Source organism: Corapipo altera, unplaced genomic scaffold (assembly GCF_003945725.1).
Source record: "Corapipo altera isolate COAL_440 unplaced genomic scaffold, ASM394572v1 161, whole genome shotgun sequence".
Taxonomy (NCBI): domain Eukaryota; kingdom Metazoa; phylum Chordata; class Aves; order Passeriformes; family Pipridae; genus Corapipo; species Corapipo altera.
The window spans coordinates 1,289,821-1,309,556 of record NW_020884979.1 but is presented as its reverse complement, the minus strand read 5'-3'; the positions used below and the strand labels follow the sequence as shown (position 1 = coordinate 1,309,556).

General features: G+C 45.7%; 1 protein-coding gene across 5 annotated transcripts in view; it reads right to left on the bottom strand.

Moving 5' to 3' along the window:
• MICU1 (mitochondrial calcium uptake 1) overlaps positions 1–19,736 on the bottom strand; it is an 86,404-nt gene that overhangs the window by 47,441 nt on the left and 19,227 nt on the right. For all 5 annotated transcript variants that reach the window (XM_027665651.1, XM_027665653.1, XM_027665654.1 and 2 more), the window contains exons 4-6: positions 18,448–18,628; positions 12,435–12,597; positions 3,700–3,743 (exon numbers count right to left, since the gene is read on the bottom strand). In XM_027665651.1, coding sequence (XP_027521452.1) covers positions 3,700–3,743; positions 12,435–12,597; positions 18,448–18,628 — 388 coding nt within the window. The remainder of the gene's footprint in view (positions 1–3,699; positions 3,744–12,434; positions 12,598–18,447; positions 18,629–19,736) is intronic.

Genomic DNA, 19,736 nt, shown 5'->3' with positions numbered 1-19,736 from the left:
GGCTAGAGGTCTCTTAAAAGCACCTCATCTCACCTTCCCCTTTCCACCAGGATGCACTGCTGGAAGCTCAGCTGTGGGACATCTGGGAATTCCCCTGCACTGGCTCACCAGGATGGTGACAGGATGGCATTTTGCTCTGATATGGAGCTCACAATTAAGAGGGAAAACATTAACAGCACTGCTTCTTTATGTCTTTGAGAGATTAAGCTTGTCAATCATTAATGCATAAGCCAAAAAAAAATAAAAATCCATCAATAAACAGGGCACAAAAAAAAGAAAATTTTATTTAAACAAAATCTGCATTGCAACTTATGTAACATTAATGGAGCTTATGCCAGGTTCTATGTGCTAGGAATTATATGCTACTTAGTGAGAGCTTATTCATCACTAAAACATGAGACATTTCTCCTGCAGATGGGTTAAAAAAGCACTTGCTTTCCCACTGCCAAAGTGTGAGAGGAGGAAAGGGACACATTGGAAATGGAGCAGACAAAGAATCATGGTCTGGGCACCTTCACACCACAGCACCCTGAGACTGTGTCTATTCTCACATCAGCCTTCTGCCCAGGCTCAATATGAAATGTTTGCAGGCTGATTAATATTTTTTTTTCTACTCTGAATGAACAGTAATCAATGCCTCACTCCCTCTGCTTCCCTAGGGGAGAAACCATCACACTTAGACAAAAATGGAGCCACAAGTTGCCTCCCTACACACTCAGCCCAGCAGCAGGTCAAAGAAAGGCAGGAGTTCGTGTTGGCACACAGATCTGACCACAGGTTTTTGCTGGATGAGTGTCTCCAGGGTTTTTGGTCTTGCATGAGTGAAGAAAAAGCATTTAAGCTCAAATTACAGGAGCACTGTTGCCACTAATAAGGCATTAACATTTACCTCCCTCTCCAGCAACTCTATAAATTATCACTAGGGAGAGGGAGCGGTGGGAAGAGGGGGGAAAAAACCCCAGGTATTTTCAGTCATGTGCCCAGCAAGCTGGCTCAGAAACCTGACAGCCACAATTGCAACAGAGGCACATCCCTCCCCAAAATCCTTTGGCAAGACCAGTCCTGATCACCTCATAGTTGTTTTGATGGTAGTGTCATGTAAACATAACGGGTTCTGTGAAAGGAGCAGCTCATACATCAGCTCACTAATGATGCAGGATTTAGATCTCAAACACACACGCTCAAAATTCACATAGATGCTTTAAACACTGTCCTGTAGCTTATAATTAAAATGCCACTGACTGCACAGCTGGCTCTAGTCTTTTAACTGAATTTCCTTCTAAATTATCACATGCACTCAATCCTGAGTATACATCTTTGCTTGGAACTAAAATCATTCCTCTCTACTACTCTTCAGCCAGGATCTTGCCTGTGGATTGTCAGTACTTTTCATCAGCACAGCTTCACAGACTCCTTTCTCCTTAAAAGAGGAGAAGAAATTTCCAGTGCACAGGCCTATTTTGAGTACCACAACCCTCATTACCTCTGTGTGACATCTGTAAGGATGCTCAGGGGAACAAGGATGGCCCTCTTACCCTTCTGCCTGAGCTCAGCAGCTGCACCAAGGCACAAAGACAAACCCCCTCCAGGCAGAGGCTGGCTTTGATAACCCAAGAGGAAGATGTGGCTGGAAAGAGGCCCGGAGGAAGAGCTGCCCTGGGGAGCCACTGTGCAAGTGAGACTGCAGTGAGCGAGGTCAGCTCTGCAGCACCGCAGCTGGGCCTGGTTGGGGAAAGGCAGGGTTATTCTTTTAAACTGAAACCCAAAGCAAGCAACAAAATGAGGGCAAGGTGCAGTCAGAGATCAATCTACTGTCAACTTCTTTCATTACTGAGGGAGAGCCAAGGACAATTCTTTTTATGCTCTCCACAAATTATCCCCTCACCTGGACATTAGCACTGTCCTAACAGCCATGGCCAGACTTAGCCAGTCCCAAGGTGTCTTTAAGCACAGCCAAGCAAACAAGAACCCCTATTTCTTCATTTTCAGAGCACACTGCTTCTAGAGTCCAATTAGACTGTGGAAAAAATAGGTCTCAGGAGAAGATAATAATAAAAGAAAGTGCACTGCAGTCCCCTAATCTGCTGCCTCACTTTCAGGCTTTCCAAAGCCCAGCACAGAGACACCCAAGAGCAGCAGCGACACCTGTAAGGTGTATAAAGAGCTGTTCTCAGTCTGCTACAGGTCAGAGCCGCTGCTGTTGAGGGGCAAAGGACCAGGAAGTTGAGTTCAAAGGGACTGCCTTTGGATCTTTTATCCAACGTGCTGGGAATCAACTGTGGAGTGCTCGGGAACAGAGGAATGACAACCAAAATCACGTGGGATTCAGCACTTCTTCCCTACAAACAAACCCTGTTTATGTAAAGCCTCGGATGAGGGTGAAAGCTTGACAAGATAAAGTGATGAAAGTGAGCACACGCAAAACAGACTGTCATAAATCAGAGGGAGGAACGCTGGGTATTTTGCAAAGAACACACGTCCTTTTTTTTTGGCTGGGTTGGTGTCTTAATCACAAAAAGCAGGCATTGTGTTTGTGGCAGGGGGAAAAGAAAACAAGTGTTCACCACACGCTTTGGAGCTTTATGTATCAAAACTAACTGCCAAAACACACCTCCCAGTTGTCTGTTTTCAAGCAGAGCCTCGCTCTGCTGCCTGGGTAACCAGCACACTCGTAAGCAGCGCTGACAGGGACCCCAGGTGTCTGATCACATTCCATCATTACCTGGCCCTGCTAAACACAAAACAGGCAATTTCACATGTTCAGCCCACGCTGAACATTCATGTTAATATAAAGCTTTAAATGCCTTTTTTTTTCTCCAGTGATGAGGCTTTCTGGAAATGCCTGACACTCTGTGTCAGGTGCATCCTGCAGCAATGAGGGGATCAGGTGCTGACGCCCCTTTGGAGAAACAGAAGATTTTCAGACAATGCAGATTAAATGAAAATACTCCAGCTGAAATCTGGAGGACCATTATGAGCCCAAAGGATGGAAAATTAACCTACAGTTATCTGCATCAAGAGGTCAATCTGAGCTGCCAGTCCTAGGGCCAGAGTGGCCTTTACCACAGCAGTGGGATTTACAGGGCAGATAATGAGGTCTCTGATATCCCCAATAACAGGCAGGATGCTTTCACAGGGACACAAAACTAGATCAGAACTTGCTTAACATTTTACCAACACGTATCACGACAGCACAAACACCCAGAGCAGTCATGCATTGCTGCAGGAAGGACCTGGGGCTGAAAAGGGAACAAAATGAAGCTGCTTGATGGGGGGGGAATACATGATTGGGATGCAAATAAAAACACAAGAGCATCTCCTTCCTTTAGGAATCTGGAGGTGAGTCTGGAAGGGAAAGGTTAAGTGAGTTTCTCTTGAAATAGTGTAACTTGTGGGGCTCTCACACAGTCAGAAAGAAGCAGCAAGGAAATGGGATTACAACCTATGATTTCCTGGCCCACCAGAATACAAGAAGAGGTAACATTTTGACTGTAAACATTAAAAAAAGAGCCCTTTATAAAAACAATCTTTCTGTCATTACAGCAAAAACACTGCATTGGTATTTAACAACAAAAAGCTCATAAGAGAACACTTCAAACACTTCATTTAATTTACACCCTTCACACAGGTAATAACTAAAGGATTCCAGGTTAAAAAAAGCCACTGAATAAAACACACTTAGTAGTTTGATGCGCTCACCTTCCCATCGTAGCGTTTCACTATGAACTGGTCCAGGCCCAGGTCTGAAAGGAAAAAAACAAAGATACTTAGAAAAAGCTCTTAAAGCTTAAAAATAAGTGTTGTTTTTTCTGTATGAGAAGATTAGAAAGTAAAATGCACGGCCTCAGGAGAGCACAGGCTGATTTTTGGTGCTATGAACAATAAAATCCCTCCACATAGCTACGTCCCGTGCATTTTCTGCCCCTGATTATGGTAATTATCACATCCTCATTTCAATTTAAATTAGGAAAAAGATAGAAAAAGCAAAATAAAACCTTTCCCGTGCCTGCTGCGTCACCTGCTTTTGAAAGAGGAGAAAGGTTCATGTTAAGCTGCAAAAAATGGAATTATTCATCCCACCAGGGTGACCCCCTTGCCCTTTGTGACCCAAAGCAGCTACAACTCCTGTGTCACCTCTATTTCAAAGGTCAAGCCAATTGTCGGAAGGCTTTTTGCACTTGTGAAAATTCCAGTCAGAAAGCACCTTCTCAATGTTTCATGTGTCTGGTAACAGTGAAAACTGCATATTCATACATTTTTTCAGACTTCAATCTTCTGAATTTTGTCTTCCTCCAAGCTGTGGTTATAAATCCAGTAAATACTGGCACATTTAGATGTAGGATTCATTTGATAAATGTGATTATTTTGTTACAGACATGTTATCTGGTCAGAGCTCACCCCTGACCATCCATCTGGATGGTGACTTGAGCTGAGCTTATATCCATGTGTCATAATAAAGTAATTTCTCAGGAACACCTCCTTTTCCCCTGCCAGGAAATAGTGTTGTAAGACAGATCCCTGACAGCCTGACATTCTACATGTGCTCATGGAAAGCTGAAAAAAGGACATGGGTTAAAAATAGCAAGTGAAAGTATGTCTTAATGGCACCTCCTGCAACTGGACACTACTACTGGGAAAGCACACGAGTTTCAGAGCAGAGTTAAAATGAATGGATCCTCGTGTAGATGAACTGCAAAAGATGAGTTAGTAAGTGACATTTTATAGATCTAAACATATTTCTAAATAATTATAATAAATATTTATGTAATATGAAATAAATAATCATAGAAACACAGAATGGTTTGGGCAGAGAAGGGACCTTAAAGCCCATCTCATTCCACCCCCTGCCATGGGCAGGGACACCTCCCACCAGCCCAGGTTGCTCCAAGTCCCATCCAACCTGGCTTTGGACACTTCCAGGGATCCAGGGGCAGCCACAGCTTCTCTGGGCAACTTGTGCCAGGGCCTCACCATCCTCACAGCCAAGAGTTCCTTCCCAATATCTAAACTAAACCTACTCTGTCATTTGGAAACCATTCCCCCTTGTCCTGTCACTTCATGCTCTTGTAATAACATACATATGAGCCTGAATGTACATAGATAAAAGTTATTAAAAAAGCCAAATGACACTTAAAAAACCAGACTATCAGTCCCTGTACTAAATAAAAGGTTAATAATATAAAATTTTTGTTTGCCACAAATGTAACATGAGGTGGGCAAAGGGGAAGGTGATGTGGACCATGACTGACCCATGGGTGTAATTGCACCCAAACCCCCAGGCCAGCTGCAGAAGCTACCAGGTCTGTCCTCAAGCTTCTGAGCTCTGAGGATTTAATTATTTGCTGAACAAAGTGCTTACAGCACCACAGAAATGGGGTTGTTATTCCCTCTGTCATGTCAGCCTCCTCCAACACAATCACGTCTGACGAGAAGCAAATTTACAACCTTGGTTTATGCACGTCTGGGAGAGTGGGGAGAGACATTTATATGAAAATGCAGTACAAAACTCTGTCACTTTTCCTGTTGCCTTTTTTCATGTCACTGTACCAGCACACCCTGGAAGACAGTGTTGGGGACTGGGGTTAAATCCAGCAGGCAGCCAGTCACTAGTGGGGCTCCCCGGCACCGGGCCAGTCCTGTTTATCACCTTTATTGGTGATCTGGATGAGGGGATCGAGTGCACCCTCAGTGAGTGTGCAGGCAACACCAAGTTGGGTGGGAGTGTTGATGTGCTGCGGGGCAGGAAGGCTCTGCAGGGGGAGCTGGACAGGCTGGATCCCTGGGCTGAGGGACAAGGCCCAGTGCCGGGTCCTGCCCTTGGGTCACACCAACCCCTGCAGCTCCAGGCTGGGGCAGAGGGGCTGCAAAGCTGGGAAAGGCCCTGGGGGTGCTGGTGACAGCGGCTGGACACGAGCCCGGGGTGCCCAGGGGGGCAAGAAGGCCAAGGGCCCCTGGGCTGTGCCAGCCACGGTGTGGGCACAGGCCCAGGGCAGTGCCCGTCCCTGTGCTGGCACCGCTGAGGGACCTCGAGGGCTGGGCCCAGTTCTGGGCCCTCAACAGGAGAGACCCGGAGGGGCTGCAGCGTGTGCAGGGAAGGGAACGGAGCTGGGGAAGGGGCTGGAGCAGCAGGAGCGGCTGAGGGAGCTGGGGGGGCTCAGCCTGGAGAAAAGGAGGCTCAGGGGGGACCTTCTGGCTCTGCAAGTCCCTGACAGGAGGGGGGAGCCGGGGGGAGGTCGGGCTCTGCTGCCAGGGAACAAGGGACAGGAGGAGAGGGAACAGCCTCCAGCTGTGCCAGGGGAGGTTTAGATCAGATATTGGGGAAAATTCTTTCACCAAAGGGTGGTCCAGCGCTGTAACAGGCTGCCCAGAGCAGTGGTGGAGTTACCATCCCTGGAGGGATTTAAAAGCCATGTAAATGTGGCACCACTGGGGGCATGGTTTAGTGGTGGCCTTGGCAGTGCTGGGTTAATGGCTGGACTCAGAAGGTCTTTTCCAACCTAAACGATTCCATGATTCTGTTGGACACACAAGCACATTGGTTCCCATCAGTTTTATGCTCACCCTTTCTCCCAGTCATGCACAACCATGTCCCCTCTGCTGCATTAATTAAGCCGCACACCTAAACCCCTCTATAAAATTCCTCTTAAATAGCTCCTGAGGGAATAAGCCAGTTCAAAAGCTGAAAAAGGGTATTTATGTTCAAGGCATACAGTTTTACTCTATACATTTTCCTTTTGCCAATACAGTTAATTTTCTTTTCTGTGGACTTAACTGCGTGGTTTTTCCACAGTCCTTTAAAGCTGACAAAAGCAAACCAACAAAGAGGGTCTGTTGCTTGATGCCTGTGTTCTTTCTCTGTATTACACAAAAAATCCAAGAGGCTTTTCTTCCATGATGTTACAGTAGGAATTCAGTGTTTGCGTAGGCTGGAGAGCCAATGGAAACACTGCATGGGTGAGGACAATCACATCTACCAGGGGAAGGGAAGAATGTTAGTTATTACAACTCTGCTACTCAAAAGGCAACATCCTACATTAGAGGCACCTCAGGATTGTCTGTAAGTGACACACTCATTAGACAAACAGCCCCTGGCTGGGCTATTGCTGAAGAGCTGCAGAAACACGAGCTAATAGGCATGTTTAACCAGCAAAAGAGAGCTTTCCCACCTTTCACTGGAAAGCAGGGGCTGAAACACCATTCTCCCAGAAGCGGATGAAAGGATTTCCTTCAAGAGAGGCAGCAATGAAATGCAGAAATCATTTCAGGAGGATACCTGGCTGCTTCCAGAAGCCTCCCTGGGACATGCACCACAGCTACTCCAGATTGCACAGTGACCACCCTGGGCTTCAGTGCTTGTTTCTGCTTGGACAAACCCGGAGTTTTCCCCATGACCTGCCCCGAATATGCTTTTTATTTACCTGAGACCCTGCACAACACCTCACCTTTCCCTACAGATCTGGATTTTGAAAGCCCCTCTTGCTCCCCCAACCAAGGGCTCCGCACCAGCTGCTCCAACGGGGACCTGCAATGATTTCCAAACCAGCTTCCTTGTAATCTTTAACTACCATTACTCCTAAAACTTCTCATACCACCTAAATTACTATCAGGGGCCCAAAAGAAACAGCAGCCCTGCCATGGAGTACCTAAGCACGTAGCACCACTCCAAGTGTTATTTCAGACTAGACTGACACCAATGCCAGGATATAGGCTGCCACTTTTATTCATGTGATAGTACTTTCACAGCACTCTAAAAATAAAAATGTTTCAAAATAAAGCAAAATGACTTATACTCACTGCCTTCCACAAAGGGGAAAATGGGGTTTTTGACAGCAGAACCATATTTTCTGTATTTACTTCTCTCATTGTAGTCTGGGGAGGATGTTTTAATGGAGAAGGAATGAATTATGTAAAGGAAAAAACACAGAGTAACTTGCTGTTGTTGTTTTTCAGCTCTAGCCAAATCTAAAATCAAATGCTTATTATATTTCTATTGATTAACAAGAACATACTTTCCACAGATTCACTCAAAGACAGCTAATTACCACACTTGATAAATATCTAGACAGTTACTAAGCTCTTCGTGTTATCTTGTAAAAAAATCCATGGCCAGCAGGTTATAGATTGCAGTTTTAAAAAAAAACATTTAAAAAACGAGCTTCCAGGAGAAGAATGATTATATTGGGCCAAGAACACAGTTGAGATCAATTAGAAACCATCATGATTTCCTCTGGGATGCCAGCAGCTTTCCACTGATGGAAAAACCTTTTCAATTGCTTCCAGTCTTGATATCCTTGTCAGATTTTTCACACTATTTGGGTAACATTCACTCACGATCTGCTTCTTTCCCACTGCTTAATATATAACATGGACTCGTTCTTGCCAGCAGATGAACAAAAGGGCTAATTATGAAGACTGAAGAGCCTGTTCACCATGCTTGTGATATGCCATGTTGTGGCACAGAAAATGCTGGAGCAAGTTTTCCCCTTCAGAGCTGTAACCCAGCTCCTGATTTTTGTATGAGTATTTCCCCTCTGAATTTAAAATGTAATCTGCAAGCAAACAATGAGCTGCCTGAGATTTCTCAGGGGACAACAGCCTCAGGTTTGTGTTTCAGTGCAGGACTGTTTTGTTCAAGGAACAAGGGACTTTGCTCTCATCTATCTCCCCCGCCTCCAACAGGCAAGTCAGTCTCCCCGTGAGATGTGCATTCCTAACGTCCCTGGTAAGCCACACCAACCTGTCAGCTATTCTGGAAGTCCTAATTAGTTGATTTTTAGCACATAAACACACATATAAATGCACCTCTTGCTTGCTCATCCTTGGCTATTTTCCTGGGGTCTCATACCAGGCTCAAAGATGATCCTTGCCCAGGAATTATGTATTTTCACAGACAAAAAAACCCTCCTCTGAGTCACCTCTCACTTGCATCCTTTCCCTTAAGACCCCTCCAGCAGATGCACTTGGGAGAGAACACAAAAGTTAAGTTCCCATCAACAAACCAGGAGGCAAGTTCAGCATCTCTAATTTCCTTCTAGATCCTTAATGACCCAGTTGAACACTTTGTGTAATTTTAAGGATCTGTAGAAGCCCAGGGAGTCCTCCCCTCCCCACCACACCAGGTGAGTGCTTGTCACAGCTCACGGCTGCTGCTTCTACAGAAGATCAGATCCATACTTCACAAACTTAACTCAAAACAACAAATAATCACTCAAGCACTGCACTAACCCAGAAGCCAGCTTGTGCCCAGCTGCTCTTGAAGTCCAGACATGGAAAACAAACCATTTCAACCCCGAGACCCAAGCTGTACAGTCTGGTCGAGCCACCAGACATCGGGTCCGTCCTTCACGGCTCCTCTCCTCCGACACCATCCTGTGCACAGAGGCTGCAGGGGCACAACTGCTGCTTCTGCCTCAGCTTCAGCAGCATGTTTGGGGTTTCTTGCAGGTAGAAAAGAAAAAAAAAAAAAACCAACAGAAAAACCTTCCAAGAGTTCAGATATTTGAGCTCCTGCTCGTTTCATGGTGAATCCTGAAAGGCATCTTTCACGCATCAAGAGTTTGGGATAACCAGTGAGATTAACACTGGGATGGAGGAGCATGGCTGGTTTGGGTATAATCTGCCCTTGTTACAGTGTGCTGGGATGAGATATGACATATTTCTTACTTCTTTCAATCCTTATTGCAAAAAAACCCTAAGAAAACTGGTACTGGCTGAGCACAACACAGCTCCTTCTTAGTCCAGGATGCTCCAAAATCCTCAGTTTCCCCAGGAAAACAGCAATGCAGAATGGACCCAGGTAAAGTCAGGGAAAAGGAGGGAACCTTGATCCTTCCCACCAGAGACAGAATATTTTCAGCTGGTTGGGGACTGGGGTATCAAGGAAGCTCCAGGTACAAAGCAACCATCCCTGCCCATCCAGCCTTGGAGCAAAGTTATCTCTCGGGTATGAGAGTGGGAGGAAAAAAATAATACAGGACTGCAGGGAGCAGAAATCACCACCCACGCTTCTGTTGGTGCTTGGACTCTGCAGATACTTATAAAGAAATTATTTGTTTAAAGCAGCTTTCAAGTTTAATGCCATTCTTTGGCTTATCCTGACAGGCTGTTCCAAACTCAGCAAGAGCGTGTCATTCCTCAAGCACAGCTTGCCTGCTTGGGAAAGCTATGGCAGGAAGTTTGACTGAACCAGAGAAAGCATTCTCCAGGAGCTGAGGAATTGGCATTCATTTTCCCCAAGCCAGCAAAACACAGGCTCGAATTAAGATGATACTTTATAGACAATAAATCAAACTTTCCCCAAAGTAATCCATAAAAAAGAATCAGGCACACAATACCTCGCAGTAGATGAGCAGTTTAAAAATAAATACAAGAGGGACTCAGCTCCCTCATTACTCCAAATCACTTATATCCCACAGTATTTTCTCTCCATAAAACAGGAGATGCATTAACAAGAAGTTACTTGCTGAAATTCCAACTGGGAGCTTGAGCCCGCAGAGCACCCCCTGCCCTGCTTCTGGGATACTCCAGCCCCTGTGGAGGGCACACCCATGTCATGACTCAGGGAGAAGGCAGCCCCAGCATTTCCCAACTAATCTATAACCTGGATTATCCTATGAGTCAAAAGTACCAAAGGGATGTAAAGTACAGAACTCATCTCACCAGCAGGTAGCACTCTTTGTTTTCAATTTCTGGTCTTAAAAATCACACCTATCTTCCCTTTCAGTTTTTTATTACCAGCTTTAAAAACGTTTGGGAACAAGGTTATGGCTGGTTTGACTTTATTGTAACAATCAGTGTTTTACTCTTCTGCTGTTCATTCTGCAATAAAACCCCCATTTGCTGTGATGGTCACAATGCACGGGAACAACCATCTTAGCAGTGGTTGTGTCCAGAACCAAGTCCATGACAGTGACACTCCTGAAGGCAGATTTTCCAACCAAAAAGATCCCAGATGCCCACCCCTCCTGCTGTGCCAGCTGATGGGCAGCCAAAGATCCATTTCCACCTCACTCCACTTGCCAAGAGCACCTAAGGATCACTAAGGCCACTTTTTTCTCTTACAAGTTGCTGTGTGTCACTGACTGGCAGTGTTAGCAGGCAATTAAAGGCAGTGCCAGGCTTCATGGGGCCATCTAAACAGCCAGGATAACAACGGATAACAACGGGAATACAAAGGGAAGTGAGTGGCTAAGACTGACAAATTATTTCCCATTAGTCACCTTCACTTGTCTCCAAAGTAGGTGTTTGCTGAGCACTCTTCCACCTATTTTCTGTACACACCTTAAAATGCACCAAGGACATACATGGAAGAAATAAAAAATAATCAGATGTGTTGAAATGAAACACAGGATGTTTTCTATTTTTAAGCTTCCTGAGAGGTGCTGCTGCTTTTCCAAGTACCAGTTCAAGAAGCCTTAGCTAGACAAGATTATAACCTAGAGCCATTAATTCACATGGAAACCACAGCCATTTCCAGGACTTGATGAAAACCTAAATATCAATTCACCCACATGCTTTTAACACTAATATCAGGATTATTTCTTCTTCCCTCCTGCACAGACTTCATATTGTTATTTCCTAAGGACAACTGGACGTGGTATTTATTTGGCAGCTGCCGTGTAAGATTTTAAAACGCTTTCACAGTTTGTACATAAACCCCACACTCAAAATGTTAGCATTTGGGGGCTGAAGTTCCTCATTAATGCCCAAAGAGAGGAGTTTTCATTTGACAAAAGCCTGTTTCATTCTTTGAGATACAACATGGGAGACCAAGGAACATGATCTCCCATGTCTCGCCCAAAACATGAACCTCCTCCAACAAAGACCACAGACAAAATCCTCCTGCCACCCCACCAACACCAAGTATTCAGGACACAGTTTTCCAGACAAGAAAAAAAGTGTCTGCTCCCCCACTTGTTGCCTGCCAAATCCCCAGAGGTCCCACAGCTGATCTGCTTCCCTGCAATCCACAGGGAATTTGAAGACAGCAGAAATGAGCTCTACTCTGGCCAGCAGCATTACATGGAGCTGCCTGGACCCCTTTAGAATCATTTGGGATGGAAAAGACCTCTAAGACCATCGAGTACAACTTTTACTGCCAAGGTTTCCCTTGTCAAAGCAACCTCCTTTTGCAGGTTTACGAACAGTTCTTGAAATGTTTCAGTCCAAGGTAATCTTTCCTTATTAAATATAGGAGAAAGGCATCCCACCTGCTCTCCAAGGGCTCACACCAACCAGATCTGCTACACTGCAACAGCATTGCAGGCACCATGGAAGGGAAGAGGCTAATTTTGGGCTTAGAGATGGGAAAGAGAGCTTCAGGAGGTGCTTCCTAGCCCTACCCATGCCAGGTTCAGAGCTGGGAAGTTTAAAGATCAGTTAAGCAGAGACCAGAGCGTGTTAGTTCCCCAAATTACCCCCTACTCATCACTTACTCTCTGGTTGTTTTTCATTGGGTGTTATGGACCTCACAAAGTCCTGTGGGGTCATAAAAACCTCCGACTCCCCGTGCTCGTTGATCACCTTCAACGTGGCGAAGTACCTGAAGATCTTGTCTGGCGTGGAGTAGGCTCTGATCCTGTTCTCATATTCCATCACCTGGAAAGGAAATGGAACCAGCATTAGATGTGCTGTGATCTCCCCCAGCCCCCACCCTCGCTCCTCAGAGGGATTTGCCACGGGACAAGTCGTGTGCAGCCACACAACCCTCGACCCTTCCAGCAGTGTTTCCTTCACAAGCCTTGGAACCACCAGGAAAACTGGACACATGAGCTGCTGGTGTCCCCAGACTAAGAACAAACACTAAAAATCTTTTATTATTTATAAGTTCAGACTTTTCATCATGGCACAGGAAAAACAAATTAACAAAATCCCCGAAGGGGCTTTTAAACATGAGCATAAAAGAAAAAAAAGGCGCTGGCATCGAATTTGTGAATCTAAAGCAGCTCAACGTTTTAACCACAGTGTTGAAGGGTTTGATTTGTGATTAATAAATGAAGTAAGAGAAACAAACCTTGGAGAGCTGGGAGAAACCTTTACTTTCAAGCAGACTGTTGGAAAAAACTACTCGGAGCCGCAGCTGGTTGCTCAGTCACCCAACCTCATTTTTTCCTCTTTTCTATCACGCTGGCAGAATTCCACAGAAACTCAGTCCTCTTCTCCCCACCAATCTGCCTCTTGCTAACTCTGCCAGTAGTGATTATTTTGTACCTAGAACCAGTTTCCCCAACACACAACTGAAATTAATCAAAGGGAACAGAAAGCTTTTCTAAACAAAATCACATCAAAAGGCCACAAGGGAGGAAAAAGGCACAAAAAGACCTACACTCCATCATGTATTAGAGCAGAAAACTTTCCTCCTTACTTCAGCTTTTTATTCCTGCATCATATGCCATGTTTAACAGTCCATAATGTACTTGAAACCTTCAGTACTTCTGGCCAAGAGCCACAGAAGAAAAAAAACCCCTACCAGTGATGTGCTGGAAGAGAACAGGCGAGATCAAGGGTACTGCCAAGGCAGCTGTAGATCATTTCTGGCTTTGGGCCTGTTTCAGCCTTGTCCTTTAACTTGAACAACTTCCTCACCCTGATGTTTATCAGATAGAAAACACCCTCTCTAGTTTTTCCTATTTCTAGGCTAGAACAAGTCAAAGGTTTTTTAATCCCCCAAGTCAGGTTCTGGTAAAGTAACTAGGGGAAAGCAAAGCCTCTCCTCTATATTTATTCCAGTTCAGATCTCCAGCAAATGCAACTGGAGATGACATTATCCACAGTGACAATACCTAAAGCATTCCTTCCACTCTTCTCTGCATCACCATGACTTTTCCATAATTCACATGTCCTTGCATCAACCACTAGAGGCAGTTCCTTCTTTCCTGCAGGGAAAGTTTTTGTCCCCAGGCCCTTTGCACCTATAATCAACAAACCTTATCTGGCTTTTATTGCTTCAGTCCACAGGGCTCTCTAAAGATAAGGGTACTGGATCAAGGACAATTGCTTTATTGCCAAGTTACAAGTTATTGTCAATCAGTTGAACTGCAGAAAAAGATGACACCCACTTTCCCAGCTCTTTCTGGCTTTGTCTACTGCTCCCACCTGGCAGGAGGCAACTCCTTATACCAAAGTGATCATCTGACTTGTGGCTGCAGGCCCATATCTGACTCCTTCCTGACCTGATCTCATGAATAACACTCCACCCACCTTAATCAGCCAGAAACAGCCTGGTATTTTACCTTCCAGCAAGACAACTAAACCCAAGGAGCCAAGAGCAGACACCACAGAGCACAACCAGCACCCTCCATCCAAGACACCCCTTCAACACAGCCTGCTTTCTACCTGAAAAACTCATCTGCCCAATTTTCCAAACCTATGGAAAAATTTCTTGCAAGGTACTTGCAAGATCAAATGCTTCCCCTCAACCCAGCTGGGCAGGTTGCACCTCTGTTACTCAACAACCCCACTGCTGCACCAGAGACACGAGTCTGAAACGTTTCTGCCAGTAAAACTGTATTTTATTTTATCCCACCTGGCTGCACATCCACCATGGATCTTCCCTCTGTATCTATTTTAAGACCTTGCTAAGATGCTACTGACAGGCCTGCTGCTGTCAGGTGTTTTCTCCTCATGTTGAGAGTATGGGCCTTGCTATTGTCTCTTTACTGAGACTCCTCCTCACCAGTCCACCAACTTCACTGCCAGCTCTTCCTTATTCCAAGCTCAGGGCAATCCCCAGGGCCCCTGCTCTGTGAATGTTAAGCAGTCCACATTTTGCTTTGACTGCCCACTCAGATCCATGCTGCACCCTCAAGTCCACCAGAACCATCACAAGAAGCAGAGAGTCCATTTACAGTCCTGTCCTGGACCACGTGCCATCCTGTCCTCTCTCCATAGGTACTCCTGAGGGAAGAGCTTCCTTGGATGACTGCCAGGCACTCATGGGGATGCAATTTTGAATATGAAGCTCTAGGCCAGGAAGGGTCACAATCTGTTGTTCAAAAGCCACACCTGGCTCCCAAAGCACCGACAGCTTACTAACAACACAGCCTCAAAAACAAGTCTCCTGCCTCAGCTTGCAGCACAATCTAGACCAAAAAAGCAGAATCTAAACTGCTTTTTAGCATCTCACAGGTTGCTTTCATTACAACCCAAATCCCACTTCTTCCACGAGCTCCCCCACAAGAAGGGAAAAGATGCAGCCCCCACTCCTTCCCTTTGCCTGCAGCTGAACTCACAGTTACATCATTTTCTGACATGAGCTAATCAGCTGGCAAAACCTGACCAATATGCTACAGCCCATCCCTCTGACTTCAAGGCTGGATGGAACACAAAGCCAGGTCAAGAAGGGAACAGCCAAGATGCTGCAAATAAAAACAGCTCACTTACTCAAGACTGGGTGCTGAACATGAAGTGGGTGATGATATGGGTGGTCTGATCCCATGTGGAGATAAGAGCCCATGTATTTGGGTGCACACACCACCATTTGAGAGGGGGTTTTGCACTACTTCTAAACAATATGGACATAAAATCATCCCACACAAGTGTCTCCTCCCATGACCTCTCACCTTCCCCCAGTACACGAGTCCTGGACTCAGTGAGGACCAGCCAAAAAATTCTCATCTGCCCCCAGAACTGCAGCCTCACGGAATCAGGCACCTCCAGAAACATAATGTGATTCAAAGGGAGAAGTCCCTTTTTGGCATTTAGTAGTAGAGCATGTACTGGAGGAGAAAGAGGAACAAGTAATCCCTGCTGCTCTACAAGAGGGAAGCTGCTGTTGAGACTATCAATGTTTATGCTAAACCTCAGGTTAAAAGGGAAAAAACCCTTAATCCTATGCCGACGTGAAAACAAAGCTCTAAATTAACATCTCAATGCACTTCCAGAGCATCGAGGGGCCTCCCTGACCGTGCAACAGCACACATCTTAGCAGGGTAAATTAATTAGGATTCATTTCCTTTGTGTTTCCCATTGTGATGCACAACCAAATGAAGGCTCAGCATGACTAACACCCCAAGGCAACATACCTGCAGGACCCAAACACTGCAAGTGCATCTTGATAAAGCAGCCCTAACGCTGCATGCAAACACTTTTAGCAAGTTAATTAACACATCAGCCTGCCCACACCATACATTACAGCTCATTAGCCTTCAAACCATACAGGCACTCGAGTAAATCTTTTCCTTTCCTACCCTGCACACTGCACAGACAACACGTGCCTGGAACCATCCAAGACCCCCAACACTTGCTGAGGGGTTTATATTTCAACTTCCCCTTCACTGGATCACTACCTAAAATAGCAGTGTCAAACTTAATTTATTACCCCACCACTAATCATCAGCTTCATTAAAAGCAACATTGGGATAACAAACAAGTGTTAAACACTTGCAATTACGCTTAATTTTTTCCGCAAGGGAAATCCCACACTATTTTCAATTAATTACGGGAAGAGCTGGAAAGGGTTTTCACTGTGGGTGGTGGTGTTTGTTGGTTTTTATTAAACATATAAGAAGAGTCAAGAATTCCCTACGTGCTACACAATTTACTAGGGGAGCAGCACATCCTGGGAGCAGCCCTGATTTTGAGTCAGGAGCAGGGGCACACCTTCCTCTGCCATCTGAGCTGGCCACATTCAAACATACCTCCTGAGGTGACTCACCAGAGCAACTGCTGAGCAAACACTGAGCCCACAGTGGAGCTGCTCAAACAGGGAACCTGCACCTGGGAGACTGCCTGGCACATCCTGCCTGGCAGGAGGCACAAGCAGCACTGGCATTCAGGTCACATTCAGTCTGCAGGCTGAGGAGAAAAGGCTTATGCTGGCAAAAGGATGAGGAGGTCTGTTTTAAACAGTGCTCTCCCCAAGAGAATCGCTGCTCCCAAGCTCAGCGCTGCAGGAGAAAGGCAGATGGGACTGAGGGGGAAACCAGACCACACACCATTCCCACTGGACCTTTTGGGAATGCCTGGCTCATGTCTCATTTGGAAAGTGTGGCCATATTCCTCGCTGCCCAGCTTGGGAAGGGAAGAGCTGGTCAACACAGACACATCTCTAACAGCCAGAACAACAGCCCTCGCCTGCAAACACACTTTTCTCTGGCTTGCCCAGCCAGCAGCAACCAGCCACTAAGACAAAAATCAATCTTTACACCCAGAGAATCAAAACCAAGAGTGTGGGTGAGGGTGGATTGTGGTTCACTCTTTGCAACCTGCCTCCATCTGCTGACACTGGAAAAAACCCAATGACCTGCTTTTCCTGAGCGGTACTGGCAAGAGCTGAGGCTGTCAGAGCCCCTGACACCCCACTGCCACCAAAATCAGCAGAAGAACCCACACTCCTGGGTACTCCTGAAAGCCTCAGCACAGTATCTTACAACATAACTTCTCTGAGTTGCCACCAGCATGTCACAAGAGGGGAGAGTTTGCAGCCCCAAATACCACATGGCGCTGGAAATCTCAAGTTGTGTAACCTACTCTAACCAGGAACCAAAAATGATTCAGCAACTTCAAACAAAACACCTCTTAATTTTTCATGAAAGGCTGTTAAAGCCATTATATAGGACCATCCACAATTTAACAGCTAATGAGATGCAGCCTCCAGGATATGGATTTAAAAATAATTATCAGAAGTAAATCATACAGAATGGGAGTAGATGCTCATACAAAATTCCTTTCTCCTCTTTGGCGCTGCAAAGATATTAAATCATCCACCACAGCCCAATAAAACCGACATCCAGACAGGTCTAAAAAATAAAGTACTGTTGTCTGCCAGCTCCCAGTTGCAGGACTCTCTGATATCTTATATCCTGTAATAACAGTGGTTACAGATAGCACCAAACTAGTTGTCAGACAGCTCTGAGGAGCCCAAGGTTCTCAGAATTACCCAAGAGTGAAGGCAGGTCACAAGATGACAATACAGTTTATTACTCAAGCTTTCCTCATCATGAAAATGTGTCTGATCTGAAAATTGAATTGGCATAAGAGTTGAGAGAGAGCCAGGACTAGCCACAAACAGGGAGTGAGGCTGTATTTCAACAACTACATTTACATGGAATAATTAAAGGAAAAATTCATCCTCTACTTCTTCTTACTGCATATTCCCAGACAAAGGGATGGACTCAGAGACATACATGCTGGATGTCTCAGATGGTTTAAAAGCTTTGGCACCAGTCCCCTACTTTGTATGCACCATCCCAAAAGCCATCAGGGCAGGAGCCTTGATTATCATCAGCAAGCCACTTCTTGGACATCCCACTGGAGATGGGAATGGAGGTCTCCATTTCAGAGGATCAGTGTACCGTGCTTTCCAAACAAACAAGGTTCAACCTAAAGAAAACCCACGGCAGCACGCCAAGAAAGTAAGTTCCCCAAACAGTAAGGAAACAAAGACAAGCACAGAGGGAGTTTTCCCCCTCAGAGCAGCTGCAGGTGTAACACGGCCACGTTTGGTACCTTACGATCCCTGAACCCGGAACGTTTCTTCTTCTTCCCTTCCGGCTGCGCCTCCTCATCGCCCGATGCAACTGCCTTCCTGCCCTCACTGCTGCTCTCCTCCTCCTCCTCGTGCTTCCCCTTGTCCCCTGGCTCTGCCCTCGGGCCGTGCTTCACTGAGGATGAGTCTTCTGCGTAGGCCCTGCAGCAGGGAAAAGAAAACGTCAGGTCAGGGAACGATTGGGGTCACCCAGATGCTCCTGCCAGGCTCCACCTCAGTGAAACACTGGGGACACCTCAGTGTGGGACTGCAAAGGAGGGATCAGCCCCCTTGGAATACCGTGTGCTTTCACCTGTTGTAACCAAACCTCCACCCCACGCCAGAACCCAAACTAATCATTCCAGTACATTTTCCCAGTCCGAGAACGCCAGAGCAAACCACCCTGTGAATTACTGCACCCTCTCCCAAAAACTACACACGCCAGAAACACTGGGAAGGGCACATCATACCCCCTCTAACACTGAATTCTACCTCTGCTTCCCCCCAAGAAGATATACAAAGCGACAGAAGTGTGTTTTACCACCAGCACTGCAGGATTCAGGACCAAAAGCACCTTTGTTTCAGCTCAGCTGATTTATTTTCTATCTCCAGCGCTTGACAGGCTGTTTTATTTCCTTCTTCCACCAATGACTCTTCTAAACTCCAGTACTACAGGATTTGTGACAACAAAACTGGACTTGTTTATTCTCAAGGAAGAAAAAAAACTGGCAGAGCACAGGACCCCTCTTTCCCTTGCTGTTCAAACACAAAGATCTTTGGGCAACTCTGTTCACAGACCAAGACTCAACGCTCCAAATCACTCAAAGTCAGGAGCAACTCCCAGAACTGCAGCTGGCAACAGGGTGATTAAATAAAAAGCAGGATAAATCCCTAAGCCAAACAATGCTCTAGTTTTCCTATGCTTTACTTGTAAAGCAGTTTAGAACCAGCCAGAGCTCAGGTCACATTAACATCACTGAAATTATAATCTCTGAGGATCTGTTAACATGTCACAAGTAACAAAGCCAACAGTTTGACAAAATTATTTCTCTTTCTAAAAGTCTCAGGGAAAGTCTCAGCTCAGGGAAACATCCCAGGCTGCCTGTAATTTAAGCAAAGCTGCATTTACTTTGCATTCCTGGTGATTTACTTTGGACTAATCACAGTGTGTGGGGCTCACACACAGTGAGGAGCCTCTCCTTAGCCACTTTGGTACTCCCTGGAACTATGAACGTGGTCATTTACAGCTGTGTGAGTTTATTCCAAAAGG